The sequence below is a fragment of the Sycon ciliatum genome, chromosome 10, assembly GCF_964019385.1.
Source record: "Sycon ciliatum chromosome 10, ocSycCili1.1, whole genome shotgun sequence".
Classification (NCBI taxonomy): Eukaryota; Metazoa; Porifera; class Calcarea; order Leucosolenida; family Sycettidae; genus Sycon; species Sycon ciliatum.
The window spans coordinates 27,250,201-27,266,125 of NC_088652.1; the positions used below are offsets into that span (position 1 = coordinate 27,250,201).

General features: G+C 42.3%; 1 protein-coding gene across 1 annotated transcript; it reads right to left on the bottom strand.

Moving 5' to 3' along the window:
* Positions 1–1,900: 1,900 nt before the first annotated feature.
* Positions 1,901–14,453, bottom strand: LOC135826806 (zinc finger protein 761-like). The gene is made up of 3 exons (XM_065339410.1): positions 12,859–14,453; positions 9,443–9,758; positions 1,901–3,576 (listed from the first exon to the last, which is right to left on the bottom strand). The coding sequence occupies exons 1-3, from the start codon at positions 14,334–14,336 to the stop codon at positions 2,371–2,373; spliced, it is 3,000 nt and encodes a 999-aa protein (XP_065195482.1). The 5' UTR covers positions 14,337–14,453; the 3' UTR covers positions 1,901–2,370.
* Positions 14,454–15,925: the final 1,472 nt, after the last annotated feature.

Consider the following 15,925-nt stretch of genomic DNA (forward strand, 5'->3'; position numbering starts at 1 on the left):
AAAGGTGTGGAGGAGTAGGCACTATGACTCTGTGTAGACGATCCAGTCACTGAAGTAGGATCTGCGTGTTGTGCAGCCCTAGATCTGTGAGCAATGGTCTTGGAAATGCCAGTCAGGAATGTGTCTCACCGAATCAATTTTAAGGACTGTTGAAGAGATTCTCTTTTACCTTACATTGCAGTTAAAGTAACGAAATGTATTCCTATCGCACAGCTATGAGTCCAATTATAGTCAATAAAAGTGTCCTCGCAGGGAATGAAATGCACCCAATCATACAGAAGGGAAGGTCAGCTCCTCGTGGAAAATATATCATATCCTGTATTTCTTGTGTTGTAATAGCTCACATTTATACTAGTGTTGAAACGAGCGTATCTATAACAAACGAGCGATCAGTTCCACTAACGAGCAAGCTATCGAGCGAGCTAACGAGTTTCATTGATGTGGCAAATATGATTATTTTTTTGAATATTTTTTTTCTGAGTTCGATTTTTTTCAGCTGGTTCAAATTATCACCGCCGGCGGCATTTGGGGTTGCTGCTGCTTCACTTCGGACTGCTGTTTGGTGTCGAGATGTCTTTTCAGCGCCGTCGTCGATTAGTCTTTGTAAGAATAGACCGTTTTGCAAAGATTGCAAGTAGCCCTGGTCTTCGCTGCATCGCGGGAGAAAACTTCCAAACGACTGAGCGTAACTTTCACTCGAATGGAGAGGTGACCGAAGCATATCCTGCGACAGGTCAGCAGATGCGGAACAAGACATCAGTAGAGTCCACCAAAGCTGCAACGACAACTGAAACAACTCAAGTGTCGTGCAGGCATGCAGTCACCTGTAACTGCGAGTGATTTTCACTTTGCGCGGGACTGGACTCTCGATCGACCAGGGAGTCGTAAAATATTTTACTACTCCCCGTCCCGGTCGACATGTACTGCCATGTGTACGGAGTACGGTGTACGGTGTTCGTTAGGGCAAACGAGCTGGCCGCACAAACGAGCCGAGTTTCTGGCGAGCGAACTAACGAGTATCCGGTGAGATCGTTTCAACACTAATTTATACCAAGTTTAGCAATGGAAAAAATCTAGTTCCTTGCCACAAGTTTATTATACGTATCTAATATTGACTGAGTGAGGTCAATATAGGAAATAAAAGGCGAGTAAAAGACCGATGCGAAGCCGAGACTGACCAAGTACGAAGTCAATATTAGATTTATCACGGCAAACAGTCCGTACTTCAAATTTCAGAACGATAACCTCATGAATACCGGTTTTATGATTGTACAACCGTTGCACCACCACCTACTCATGCAGTGACAATGCTGCACTAGGCACCGTTCCACTGCGCAACCCCTAAGCAGTCAAATATAAGCAGTCAGTATAGCCCTCAGGAGTGAAATATGCAGGAATATTTGACTGCTTAGGTATAGCGAAAATCAATGGGAGTCAATACTAAGAGAGTGATAATGCCCATTATAGATTACCATAATTTGGACACTAATGATCATGAAACTCATTCTAGAGCGAGATGCTTATTCCGCTATGATAAGCATCACAATAACCATCTTCTCTATTGCATTTGGCATTTGGCACATCCAGCACTGGCGGTGCATCCTAACTGTGACTCTAGTAGGCAACCTATCAACCTCACACTGGTCTGATGCAGTGGAGTAAGATACGTTTTACGTTCTCAGCTATCAAAAAAGAGAATCGCTGGCCATACGCAAGGGTCCCTGGTTTGAGTTCTGGTATTGACGGTCAAATTTCCCGTTTACGCATTTTCACCCAACAACGACAGTGCGATAGTATTTGAAGAGTTTTGATAAGTAGTACAAGTAGATCGTTACTATACAGTATGACACATGGGACAAAGAGTACATACATGAACAAATTTTTAGCGTCATATCCGAAAATGAAAAAAGTAGAGTGCCTCTTCCAGCGAAAAGATCCGTACCAGGCATGCGTGCTCCAGCAGTAGGTTTCGGTTATATAGCATGACTGATTTATCCCAAAAAACACACAGTAAAGTTTAGCGCAATTGAGTGGCAAGGTAAGTATGGAAACACGTTCCTTTTCTGTAAGAAGTGCAATGGAAAACAAGAAATGAAATAGTGGATATCACTCGGAGTATAATGGCAATGATAATGGTTTGCACGTTACATAATTATGTTGAAGTTAGCATGTAAGTAGAGACCTTTGCATGGATAACGGATCGGGCTTTAAACGACATTGATTTTATTCTACTTGCGGTTGGAAACGGGCCTATGAGTAGCACTTTCAACAATCTTGAAAACAATCTTTCTGTTTTACGGTGTTTGTATTTGCATGGTCTTCCATGTTGTTTTTCACATTGAAAGACTTGTCACCATAGCTGACACTTGATCAGGTTCTCTCAAGAGTGTGGATTCGTTGATGATTTGCGAGAGTTGACGTTGCTCGGAAGTCTTTGCCACATACTTTACACTTGTATGGTTTCTCTCCAGTATGGATGCGTTGATGCACCGTGAGATTTGATTTCGTCGTGAATGACTTGTCGCACAAGTTACACTTGTGTGGTCTGAGTCTCTCTCCAGTATGGATGCGTTGATGCACGGTGAGATTTGATTTCGTCTTGAATGACTTGTCGCATGATTTACACTCGTATGGTCTCTCTCCAGTATGGATGCGTCTATGCCGGGTGAGCTTTGATTTCGTCGTGAATGACTTCTCGCACGATTTACACTTGTATGGTCTCTCTCCAGTATGGCTACGTTCATGAACTCTAAGATGGGTATTACGGCGAAACATTTGATCACAGTAACCACACCTGAACGGCTTCTCTCCGGTATGGATACGTTCATGAACATTTAGAGCGGATTTGTCACCGAACGGCTTGGCGCAGTATTTGCACGGAAATGGTTTCTCAACAGAGTGAACTCGTCCATGACGTGTAAGATGAGGTAGCTTATTGAACGTTTTATTACACAAGTTACAATCGAGCGATTTCTCTTCAGGATGTGGACATTCATGAGATGTTACGCAAGACTGAGTAGATAAGAATTTATCGCAATGCTTACGTTTATACGTTTTTTCTCCAGGATGTGAATGTCCACGATCTAGCGGATCATGCCGGCGATCAGGTGACTTCCCGGTTTCCTCGCAGAGTGACGTTTCTGGTTGACGATGGTAAGTTTGAAGTTGACAAACTGCCTCAGAAAACGGCTCTGAGGTGTGATGATTGTTGATCCTTTCACGATTGTGATTCTTGGGATCCTCAGGTAAGCTAGCCACTTGGGAAGACACTGGCACATATCCGGCAATATGTACTCTGCGGCCTCCGTTAACGTTAACATTGCCAGCATTGCTTGAGAAATTGCTATACTCCGAGTTTAACGTTGCGTTCCCACTGCCTGTGTAGTGATCTGAAACGGGAACGGAATAGTTTACAGTTGCTTTACTGTTGTCTCGCGTACAGTGATCGTCGTCCATTGCCAATGTCATGGGATCCAAACATGGGTTTAAGACAGCTGTGGTTGGAGCTTCACTGGGCTTTGTATCTTTTGCCCTCTGGATTTCGGGTCGGGGGTCCATGACGTTGTCAGCAACGCTCTTCAGCCGATAATTTTGAAGTACACCGAAGGAAGACGTTTGTGTGTTCCAAGAACTGAATGAGGAACCCTGAATAGAACTATAGGAGACCTGTGCGGTCGCTATTTGTTCACCACTATCGTGGTTTGCGGGGAATAAAGCTGTGTAAGGTGCATTGTAAGGTAATGTAGCTGGCGGTGGAACTGCCCTTCTGCTTGTCCATATCACTAATGGTGGCGATGGTGATTGTGCATCATAGTCGGCACACCCCTCCGAAGTGCAGTCACTATCGTCCATGATTCACTTCCTTGACCAATTTTCACCACCTTTTCAAATTAAATCTCCTTCCAAATTCGGCAAGGTATTCGAATTCAATATCAACAATTCAAATAGGAAGACAACTCTTCCTGGTGGTAGCCAATAGTTTTGTAATTAGTAGCAGCTGGTGTTCCCCTTAGTAAGTAGATGTACAGTGTGCCAAGTCCTCACGTTAATACAGTTCACATCTATTTCTAGCACTGTCCCTTTACCTGACACAATGTGTATACTTCGAAGTAATTCTTGTCATGTAACGCGCGCAGACATACACACACTTACAGACACATACAAAATTCCCCACCATGAACTATCTCTCAAATTTCGTCTTCACCTTCACACCTCATTTGGAATCGAAAAATGTGAAACATGCATGGCACGCACCAGACTTGAGAAAGTGCAACAGAGAGTCTTTGTTGCTAAAAATATATATGAATTGAGACACAGTTTTATGGAGGTTTTTTAGCGTAGAGGGAGATATTATAGGAAGGGTTTACAAGATGTGACAATGTCATGATCTTCAACATTAACCTCCGCTTTCGGCACTGATATGCATTGAATAACGTTATCATTGTTCTTTTATCATGTTACAGTTGTTCACGCAATGAAAAGACAAAAGAGTGTGTTGCGTGCGCACAAAAAACATGACAATTAAAACTACAGCTAATGTATTTCCCGTGTTATTGGCCTTGCTATAGTTGGTGAAGCAAGTTGTGGTGAAGACAGAAGTAACGAAGATACCAACAGGCGATAACTGTTAGCAACTTCGGCGATTACTTCATATGGAAAGTTTTTGTTCCTCACACCGGGGCTTGCTCTATTCGCCTACTGACTTGATTTTATATACTCATGATTGCCACCAAGAGCACACAAGAAGTCAACCGAAACTTCGAATCAAGCTAGCCTGCAAAATATCACCACTCTTTAGCCAGGTATCAAGTCAGTCGGCGGAAAGCGCGAGCTCTGTTGTGGGGAGCAACCGATTTTCCTCAGATGATTTCAACCCAATGAATATATTGATTTGTCCACTATGTACAAACACCACTAGTTAAAGATATCTGGCATGCATGCTGCTTGAACGTATCTAGATGTAAACACCTTCCACCACCCTTTCCGATCGGAACAATCTGACCGGGGAGAAATTATGCCAACCCATTTGGGTTGGCATAATTTCTGTTCAGCATGAGGGTTACAACTACTGATCAGAAATTACATTTTCATTTCAAGGCCAACGACCAAAACGTAGTGGTAATAAAAAGAGGGAATATGTTCTTGCCATGTTGGAAGCTTTGTACATATGTTAGTTAGGACCTGAGCTTTGTGTTCCGAAGGAGAATGTGTTGTCTTTGCAGTTGTTTGGCACTGTTCGTCGTGAAGATGCGAAATAGATCCCATAATCTCTTGATATTTTCTCTCTTTTTCTTGTCACTACGTTTTTGTCACTGATTGGATCATGCATGCTGTTTTCTTGACTATTCACATCTATTTTTTCCCTTGTCACTTCTACAAATTATTGGAGTGATGTATCTCGGAAATTCCTTTAGTGATAGCTGTATTCTCTTAGCATATTTTCATCATTCCCTGTAGTATTTTGAGAAGAAGGGAACGAAAACGTTCAATACTTTTTGACACATGTCCTAATTCGCAGGTAGGCCTTGACAGATTATGCTAGCATAATTGTTCGCATAACTCCTACCAAAATCGAATAATCGCATAATTCGAGGCAAATTGCATACGAATCGCAAAAAATTGGAATAATCCGCCTGTTCGCATCAAATTCCATACAGTTGTACATGTTCTACAAGTACAAGTACAAGTAGATGCACCAGGAAGTCGTAGGTTTACGGCTCCCTTGATAACATGTCCAGTCCACTACATTCAGTGACGGTCGTAGCTAGGTCGGACGGTGCGTTGACCCCGTTGAACTTTTGCTACTACAGTACAACGCCCTCTACAAAAACCAGAACCATTTATGCAAAAGCAGCATTTGTGAGCATAATGTGGCATAATATGGTAACTTTTAGCTTAAAAATAACATAATCCTGCAAATTTTTCAGCAATGCGAAAAGCATAATTTCACGAGAATATTAGCATAATCTGTCAAGGCCTATTCGCAGGTGCATCCGTAGCCAATACATTTTTTTGTAGTATTATTAGTGAACAAGTGTTTCGGAGACAGGAGTTTTAATATAGCTACAAAGACAACTAATTGCACCGTAAACATTTCATATATGCCGACATGTATGTGTAAAACGTTGTACGATTATCACCTTTTTGTTTCGCTCTTTTTCCACTTCTTTCACTTTTATCTGTCCAAACAAGATTAGTTTCAAGTAGTCTCCATTCCATTGTTCCGTAGGTTCACTGATGATTGTAACAAGAAAACAGTTCTGAACAAAACCTCGCTTTCCCTTTCGTTGTGTGCCTTGCGATAATCGTACAACATTTTACACATACATATCGACATAATGAAATGCTTACTGTGCAATTAGTTGTCTTTGTAGCTATATTATTATTACATGTAGTATTATTATTAGTTTGCACACACATATACACACTCACACCCCGACACAAACGCAAACACACATGCACAATCTATCTATTTCCATATTTATCTTCACCTTAGCGCGAGACATGGGATCACCCAAGCTTCATGCTGACTCTGCAACACCTGACAAGAGTTGATGCAATCAAAGACACTTTGCTGTTAGAATATTACAACAAAGTGTCTGCTATGAATAGATGCATGGTTTATTATCTTCTCCTGTGATAAATGATAATATAGGTAAACAGTTTCCTCTGAGACACAAATGCGATAATACTCATAAAAGGACACACTTCAGGCTCATTACAAACATCTTGAAAGCTTTTGTCTTCACAAGTATACTTTAAAGGCTTCTCGTCAGACGAAATACTTAGGCTGTTAAGTAGGTCGTGAAAACCTCTTTAGTTACATGTATGTCCAGTTGTTGTCTCTTGTTGTCGCACTACATGTCACGCTTATTGAGTTTTCTCGCACTTGCATCTTTGTGTCATCATTGCAATTTTCTTTAGCTATCTTCTTTTTTTGCGCTGTTTTACCACCTTTTTACTGTATTTAATCCACCTTTCCTGTTCCTTTCCCTTGCCTGTATTTCACCTGACGAGAAGGCTTGATGGTATACCTGTGAGGACAAAAACTTTCAAGATGTTGGTAATGAGCCTGAAGTGTGTCCTTTTTATGAGTATTATGATAATATAGGCAGTGCTGATTATATGTTATGTATGATCTAGTACACTGTGCCCAGTTCTAAGCATTGGCGTGGTCCTCTTGCTACCTCGACACGTTATAACTGTTGACAATTTCGGTGGAGCTAAATTTTAAGAAACTGTTTACCTATATTATCATTTATCACAGGAGAAGATAATAAACCATGCGTCTATTCATAGCAGACACTTTGTTGTAATATTCGAGTATTATGATAATATAGGTAGTGCTGATTCTATGTTATGTATGATCTATTACACTATGCCCAGTTCTAAGCATTGGTATGGTCTTCTTGCTACCTCGACACGTTATTACTGTTGACAATTTAGGTGGAGATAAAATTTTAAGAAAGAATCTGATATAAGCGGAATGCATATCCTGATGTATTAGAAATGCCACATAATATCATGGTACATGTAAAATGTAAAATACAACCACAAAAGGAAATGCAAAAAGGTAAAAAGATTACGTAACCAAAGTTGAGAAGCCACTGAACGAAGGGTCAACCTTCGTCGTCGTGCTCTTGTATCATGAATATCCTGAGTTTCGCACGATGTAAAAACACCACATTCAAATCCTAAACGTCATGTACGTTCCGTGAACCCCACTAGATTTTGTGCATTCATAGGGAGCGAGAGTTGCTACATGTAAGTCTGAGGGAAATGTTGAGCAGTCGCTGCTTGGATGACTAGTAGTGGTAGAGTGATTAGTGGTAGAGCATGGCTGGGCATAATCGATTGTATCAGGTTGGAGTCCTGGTGGTCACAGTCATTTCCCCTTTCCACATTTCCCTCGAGCAAATGAACATTGAGATAATCTTTTTTAGAAGATTTTAGAAGTTTTGACGGGGACTTGGCCGGGTCTATACAAATGAGACCAGTGGTAGACATCTACATACAGGAATAAACTATCTCACATATTAAGCATCATTAGGGAACTTAAAACAGCACTGCGTCTCTTCTAGGGAAAGGATCCATACCCAGCATTCGTGCAGAAGAATAAAGATGCGCGAAAAAGTACAGATTTTATAAACCACGAGCCACATGATCAGCTCATCTGTTTTTTGTTGTTGTGAATGGTAGATATGGAAATACGTGTACGAAGTGCATTGAGTAACATGGCTAGAAACTGTACAATATAATTATACACTCTAAAACAATGATAATAATAATGTTTGTGTTGTTTCAAATATGGAAGTCAGCATGTAAGGAGTGAATTTTGCATGGAGCTCAGATTGGGCTACTTGCATTTCAAAACGCACTTTTAATGATTATTTTCCATAATCTGGGAAAGTAGTGTTTTGTTTAACGGTGTTAGTAGTTTGCATGGTCTTCCAGGTGTTGTTTTGTACCATTGAAAGACTTGTCACAGTCGCTGATAAGTTTCTCTCAGGGATGGATTCCTTCGTGTGCCGTTAGATTGGATTTCCGAGAGAAAGACTTTCCACATACTTTACACGAAAATGGCGTCGTGCCAGAATGGATGCGTTCATGACGTGTGAGATGTGATGTTTGTCTGAATGCCTTGTTACATATTTGACACTGGAATGGTTTCTCTCCAGTATGGATGCGTTGATGACCTGCAAGTTGTGCAGCAGTCCTGAATGATTCGCCACAACCCTTACATTTGAAGGGTTTCCATGCAGTATGGATGCGTTTATGATCTGAAAGATTCGATGCAGTCCTAAACGCTTTGTCACAAACGGTACACTTGAAGGGTTTCTCTCCAGTATGGATGCGTTGATGATTTGTGAGATTTGATCGTTGTGTGAATTCTTTGCCACATTCTTTACACTTGAATTGTCTGTGTCCAGTGTGGATGCGTAGATGAATTCTAAGTTGGGAACGGGAGTGAAAACCTCGATCACAGTGATCACAGGTAAACCGCTTCTCCCCGGTATGGTACCGTTCATGAGCAGTATGATTGGATTTATCACTGAATAATTTAGCGCAGAACTTGCACGTGAAGGGTTTGTCTCCTGAGTGAACTCGAACATGACGGACAAGAAGAGATCGCCAATCGAAGATTTTATCGCACACTTTACACTTAAAAGGTTTCTCTTCTCGGTGCGTACGTTCATGAAATGTTAGACTGGATTGAGTAGAAAAAGATATAATCGCAAAACTTACATTTATGCGGCTTTTCTACGGGACCTGAATGTCTGCGATCAAGCATATCATTCTAGCGATCAAGCGATGGCCCAGTTTCCTTGCAAAACGAAGTTTCGGGTTGAGGAAAGTCAGTTTGAAGTTGAAAATCTGCCTCAGAACTAGACTCGGAGATATGCCGATTGTTGTGCTGTAAGTTAGCCATCCTAAGATCCACTGCAACATGTTCGATATTATGAACGTCCAGGTCGGCAGATTTGCCCGAGTAATCGCCATCTTCCGACTCATCCACAACGTGTGCGTGGCCTGTGTAGTGATCTGAAACAGAAACGGGATGGTTAGCAGTTTGGTAACTGTTGTCTTGCGATGTTTGGCCATTGTTCATTGCTGATGTCATTGGATTAGAGCATGGGTTATCGTCAGTTGCTGTTGAAGGATCATTAGCGCGTGTATCCTTGTTTCTCTGGAACTCTGGGTGAGGTGGCCTGTAGTTGTCTGCTGCAGTGTCCAGCCAAGGGTGATCTTGGAGCACTCTGGAGGAAGATGTTGGTGTGTTCCAAGAGGTGAATGAGGAATGCTGAAGTGCGTAATTCGCAAAGGAGCCTTCTGAGATCGTCTCTGGGTTACCGCTATTGGGGTTTTCGTGGTGATGAGCTGTGTAAGTCGTACCGTAAAATGGTATATTTCGCTGTGGGGGATACCCAGTTGACCTTCTGCTGGTCCATATCACTAATGGTGGAAGTGGTGAGAGTGCATCAGAGTCGGCACTTCCATCCGAAGTCGAGTCACAATCATCCATGATCCACTTACTTCAAGAATTCTTCCAAACGCAATTATCTTGCCATGTAGGGCAAAGTATCCGAATTCAATAGCAATAATCCATAGAGCAGAAACAACTTGTGCTAGGATATTAGCACTGCAAACAGTAGCAGCTGTGTTTCCCAAATATGTACATGAACACTTTGATAATTTGTCACGTCTATTTCTAGCCACTAACTTTTACCTACGACCTGCTCTATAATTATCACTAACACGACCAATGTCTTAACAATCAGCTCATGCGATAAATTCGCACGACATTTACCGACGTTGACCGACGTTTACCGACGTTTACCGACGTTTACCGACGTTTACCGACGTTTACCGACGTTTACCGACGTTTACCGACGTTTACCGACGTTGACCGACGTTGACCGACGTTGACCGACATTATAGCGTAACTAGTAGTTCCTTGGTCTTTTTTCTTTTCTTTAAATTTATCCTTGCTTCTTCATCCGAGTCCAACCTTACATTTAAGTGACACATTATGATCTTTTCACATCATGCGCTCACCCCCGGAAACACACACATGCACACTCACACAAACAACCACCCCCCCCACACAAACAAACACACACACACACACACAAACACACACACACACAAACACACACACACACACACACCCCTCCACACACACAAACACACGCACACTATCTCTATTTCATTATTGTTCTTCAAATTAACGCTTGACATGGGATCAGCCAAGCTTCGTGTGGAGTCTGCAACACGTGACAAAAGGTGGTGCAATCTGAGACACTTTGTTGTTAGAATCGAAGAACACAAAGTGTCTGCTATGAACAGATGCATGGTTTATATGGTCTCCTGTGATATGGTCTAGGTGGTACGGGGCATTTGTTACGCAATCGATTAAAGTACGCCCCGTTCTAAGCATAGATGTGGTGCTCTTGTTAACTCGTCACAATATACCTGTTGACAATGTTGGTGGAGCTAAGTGTTTTAAGAAAGATATAAGTGAAATAAATATTGTGAGTTCCACACTATGTACAAAAAGCACAATTAAAACAGGAACCGTCATGTACGTTAATTTTTTGAACGTCTTGTACCTTCCTTGTATCCCACCAGCTTGTGTGGATTCACAGGAGACGTGAGTTTTTAAGTCTGCGGAAAACATTGAATGGTCACTGCTCGGGTGACCACTAGTGGTAGAGTGCTGAGTTGTAGGGCATATCTGGGCATAAGCGATTGTCGGATTCACCTCTACATTTGTCAAAAAAGGCAGTTAGGACACAGTATCGTCTTGGAAAGATCCCATCGACACCAAATTTGGGGTACTAGCTGTGCTAGTACTCGTCCGAACTAGCTCACACGCTGCACTGCATGGCTCTATACTGCTTTCAAGACTGCCGTCATGCGCTATGTTTTGCTGCATAATCACAAAATGATGGCACCCAACTCGTTTTGCTGAAAAGAAAAAATCTTGCTTGCCCTGTTGTGTTCTTCCAGACAACAGATCGTCCTTCTGCAGTGTTTCTTTTCCCCCCATCCCTCCCTATCCAACGTATTCAGACCATCATGATAATAATGGTAGGAACTGATCGGGTCCACTTTCACAACTGGTGTTATCTAGCCATTTCCCGCGGCTCTGCCTTGAGCTATATTACATCCATTAGCATTTCAGCTTTACGACGAGCTAACAGCAGATCTACGTTGAGCTAACAGCAGCTCTAATTTGAGCTTACAGCAGCTCTACGTTTAGCTATTAGCATCTCTACTTTGAGCAAACACTCTCACAGCTGGTGTTATCTGGCCATTTTCTGCGGCTCTGCCTTAAGCTATATTACATCCATTAGCATGGCAGCTCTACGATGAGCTAACAGCATCTCTACTTTGAAAGACGTCATAGTATCCGCCTACAATGGAACAATAAACCGACATTCACAGCTTCAACCATACACACAAACGGACAAGCGCACACACACATGCAAACACAACGAAAGTAGAGAAAGAAATGAACATATCTAAGAAATTATTATCGGCTCGCATGTCAGGTCAAAACATCACCGCAAAACACCTACTAAACTACCATATATTCCATCAATTATCGCGATAATATTATAATAAAAAATTACAATAATAAAAAGTACAGTTTACGAAACCGATTGAACGCACTACGAAGATTTCAGCGCTTAGCGTAGGTCGCAATTCTACACACGTCCAACTCCATTCTGCACATTCTCCTAACTCGTTGACTGAATATGACCAGAAGGAAATTACTAGCACACCACCAAGGGTGGATGGTAGGCAACGATAATGCAAGAAAAAAAGAAGACGACAACCGGAAAGTACGAGGAAAAAATTGCATATTCCAAGCAATATGTATTACGTTGAACGATACATGAAAAGCGCAAACAGAATCCTAGTACATGTGTTTGAAGAAATTTCAGGATAAGACGGTGCACACAGAGCAATAACTATAACTGAACAGTTACCAAAAAATGCCTATAAGAAAACGAGTTAGAGAGTTTGAAGCGTAAACAAGGAATAATGTTTTAAACGCTCTTTGATAGGTTAAAAAGCATTTCCCATAATCTTGAAAACGATACTTCTGTTTTCGGTGTTTTGTATTTCCATGGTCTTCCATGTTGTTTTTCGCATTGAAAGGCTAGTCACGATCACTTGTACTTGATCAGGTTCTCTCCAGGATGGATCCTCTCATGACGTGTTAGGCTGGATTTCTTAGTGAAAGACTTTCCACATTCCTTACGCGAAAATGGTTACTCTCAAGTATGGATTCGTTGATGATATTTGAGAGTTGACATTTCCCGAAATGCCATGCCACATACTTTTCACTTGTATAGTTTCTCTCCAGTATGGATGCGTTGATGCGCTGTGAGATGTGATTTCCTCTTGAATGACTTGTCACACCAGATACACTTGTATGGTCTCTCTCCAGTATGGATGCGTCGATGCCGGGTGAGATCTGATTTCGTCGTGAATGACTTCTCGCATGATTTACACTTGTGTGGTCTTTCTCCAGTATGGATGCGTCGATGCACGGTGAGCTTTGATTTCGTCGTGAATGACTTCTCGCATGATTTACAATTGTGTGGTCTCTCTCCAGTATGGGTGCGTCGATGCACGGTGAGCTTCGATTTCGTCGTGAATGACTTCTCGCACGATTTACACTTGTATGGTCTCTCTCCTGTATGGCTACGTTCATGAACTTTAAGATCGATATTACGGCGAAACATTTCATCACAGTAACCACACCTGAACGGCTTCTCCCCGGTATGGATACGTTCATGAACATGTAGGCCGTGTTTGTCACCGAATGGCTTTGCGCAGTACTTGCACGGAAACGCTTTGCCTCCTGAGTGAAGTCGTGCATGTCGAGTAAGATTATGTTGCGTGCTGAACATTTTGTCACACTCTTTGCACTTGAACGATTTCTCTTCTGGATGTCTAGATTGATGAGAACTTAGGCAAGACGGAGTAGAAACAGATTTATCGCAATGCTTACATCTATATTGCTTTTCTCCAGGATGTGAATGTTCGCGATCAAGCCTATCGGGCTGGCGATCAAGTGACTTTTCGGTTTCTTCGCAGAGTGTATCTTCTGGTTCCGGAAAGTCAGATTGAAGTTGACAAACTATCTCAGAACACAGCTCAGAGTTGTGATGAGTGTTGATCTTTTCAAGATCGTAATGATCGGAATCCGCGGGTAAGCTAGCCACTGGAGAAGACACTGGAAAATGGCCGAAGTTGTGTACAAGCCTTGCGTGAACGTTCATACCAGCAGATTTGCTGTAGTTCTTGCCATATTCATTGTGAAACGCTACTTCCTCGTAGCCTGTGTACTGATCTGAAACGGGTTCGCGATAGCAGTTAACGGTTGGGGTACTGTTACCTTGCGAAATTTGATCCTTGTCCATTGCCGATGTCAAGGAATCCAAACATGCGTTTTCGACAGCTGTATTTGAAGCATCACTGGTCTTTGTATCCTTGTTCCTCTGGATTTCTGGTCGAGGGTCCCTGATTTTATCTGTCACTGTGTCCTTGGGTACATGATCTTGAAGAACACCGGCGCAAGATGTTCGTGATTTCCAAGGGTTGAATGCGGTATTCTGAAGAGAAAACTGGAAAGAGGAGAATTCTGATGTGGGTTCTTGATTACCACTATTGGGGTATACACGTACGTGGTGAGATGATGCAGTTGGCGGTGGAGGACACGCGGTTGACCTTCTGCTTGTCCATATCACTAATGGCTGCAGGGGTGAGAGTGCATCAGAGTCGTCACTCTCCTCCGAAGTCCAGTCACAGTCGTCCATGATTTACCTACTTCGAACAATTCTCACAACCGTAATTCTTCTTCCTAGCACGGCAAGGTTTTCTAATAAAAAAAACAAATAAAATGCTTGGAAGTAACAAGAAGTCAGGTCAAATAGGAAGACAATACTCCCTAGTTGTATTCTATAGTTTTGTAATTAGTAAACAGCTAGTGTTTGACTTTAGTAATTGGAAGAACAATGCGCAGAATCTGCACATCAACACAGTTCACATCTATTTCTGGCACTGAAATTATACTTTCCACAATATTATAATCTTGTGAAATCACGCGCATACACTCAATCACATACAAAGGATATTAGAAAAGCTGACAGGATCGCTTTTCTAAAATACAAAACCCAACACACGCCCATCTTTCTTATGAAGTCTTCACACCCAATTTTGATTTGGAATCACACAATTTGAAACATATAATTATGTCATGCCGATGAGGAAAGGGATAGGATGAGGCGATGGTGTGAGTCTAGGCCGACTAGGGACAAGTATGTGGGGAGATGAGGCATGAAGATATGAGGTGTGAGGACACGAGGCATGAAGAGATGAGGTATGAAGAGATGAGGTATGAAGAGATGAGGTGTGAAGAGATGAGGTGTGAAGGGATGAGGTATAAAGAGATGAGGTATGAAGAGATGAGGTATGAAGAGATGAGGTGTAAAACTCTCCATGCTGTACGGGGTATATTTCAACGGCCTGCTGCCATTCCAACACTCCTAGGACAGTTTTTGGGGGTTCTCAGCAGTTCAAGCAGGAAATGAAGCTCATCTTACCTCTGCCATCATGGTCTGTTCCGAGTAGCGTTCCAGGCACATTCGCGATCGATGGCCGCGTATCGTGATGCAGGAAGCGTCATCCTACGTCACAGAGCACGCGATCTCACAGTGCATCTTGCAAAAAAATTCTAAAATTGCGTTCAGGCCTTGTCACTTTTGCATCAACAATCGCACAAAAAATTATTGGTGGCGCAAGGAGAAGCTTGTCGTTTGGAGTGGCAAGTGATCACCGCTGCTTTTCCTTGTCAGAGTCAACACTACACTTTGTTCTGCGGCCTTGGGAGTAGTGTTGGAGTAGAAATTGCTGAGGAGACGTCGCGGAGTGGCGAGCTTTCCTGCGCAGGCCGTATTTCAGCATGGTCGAGTGGAAAAATTCAAAAAAGTTTATTTCAAGAAAACCCCAAAAGGAAGGTGGGGGAAATGTCCTCAGCGCTAGAAGAGGTGTTCTACTATCTGCCGGTGTATAGTTCTGGCCAACTGAGGACGTAGCTGGCTGTTTTGCCAGCGCTTGTAAATTGGCTATTTTCAAGACGATCATTTGTGGCGTCAGGGGGTGATGGACCTCGTCTTCTGGGATGCTGGCGTTTCTAGACCCATATATAATGTGATATCAGTTCGGCCATTTTTGAGGGGTATGCAAATTTCAAGGTTCCCTTCAGAAACCCTTTCAAGGGCTTTGCACAATCAATCCACACCCCAAAGGGAACCCACCTGCCAATTTTGAGCGAAATCAGAGAGATCCACTTGCACACATACTTTGGTATTCTCAGACATGCTCTCTTAAATATTATCCTGCAAAG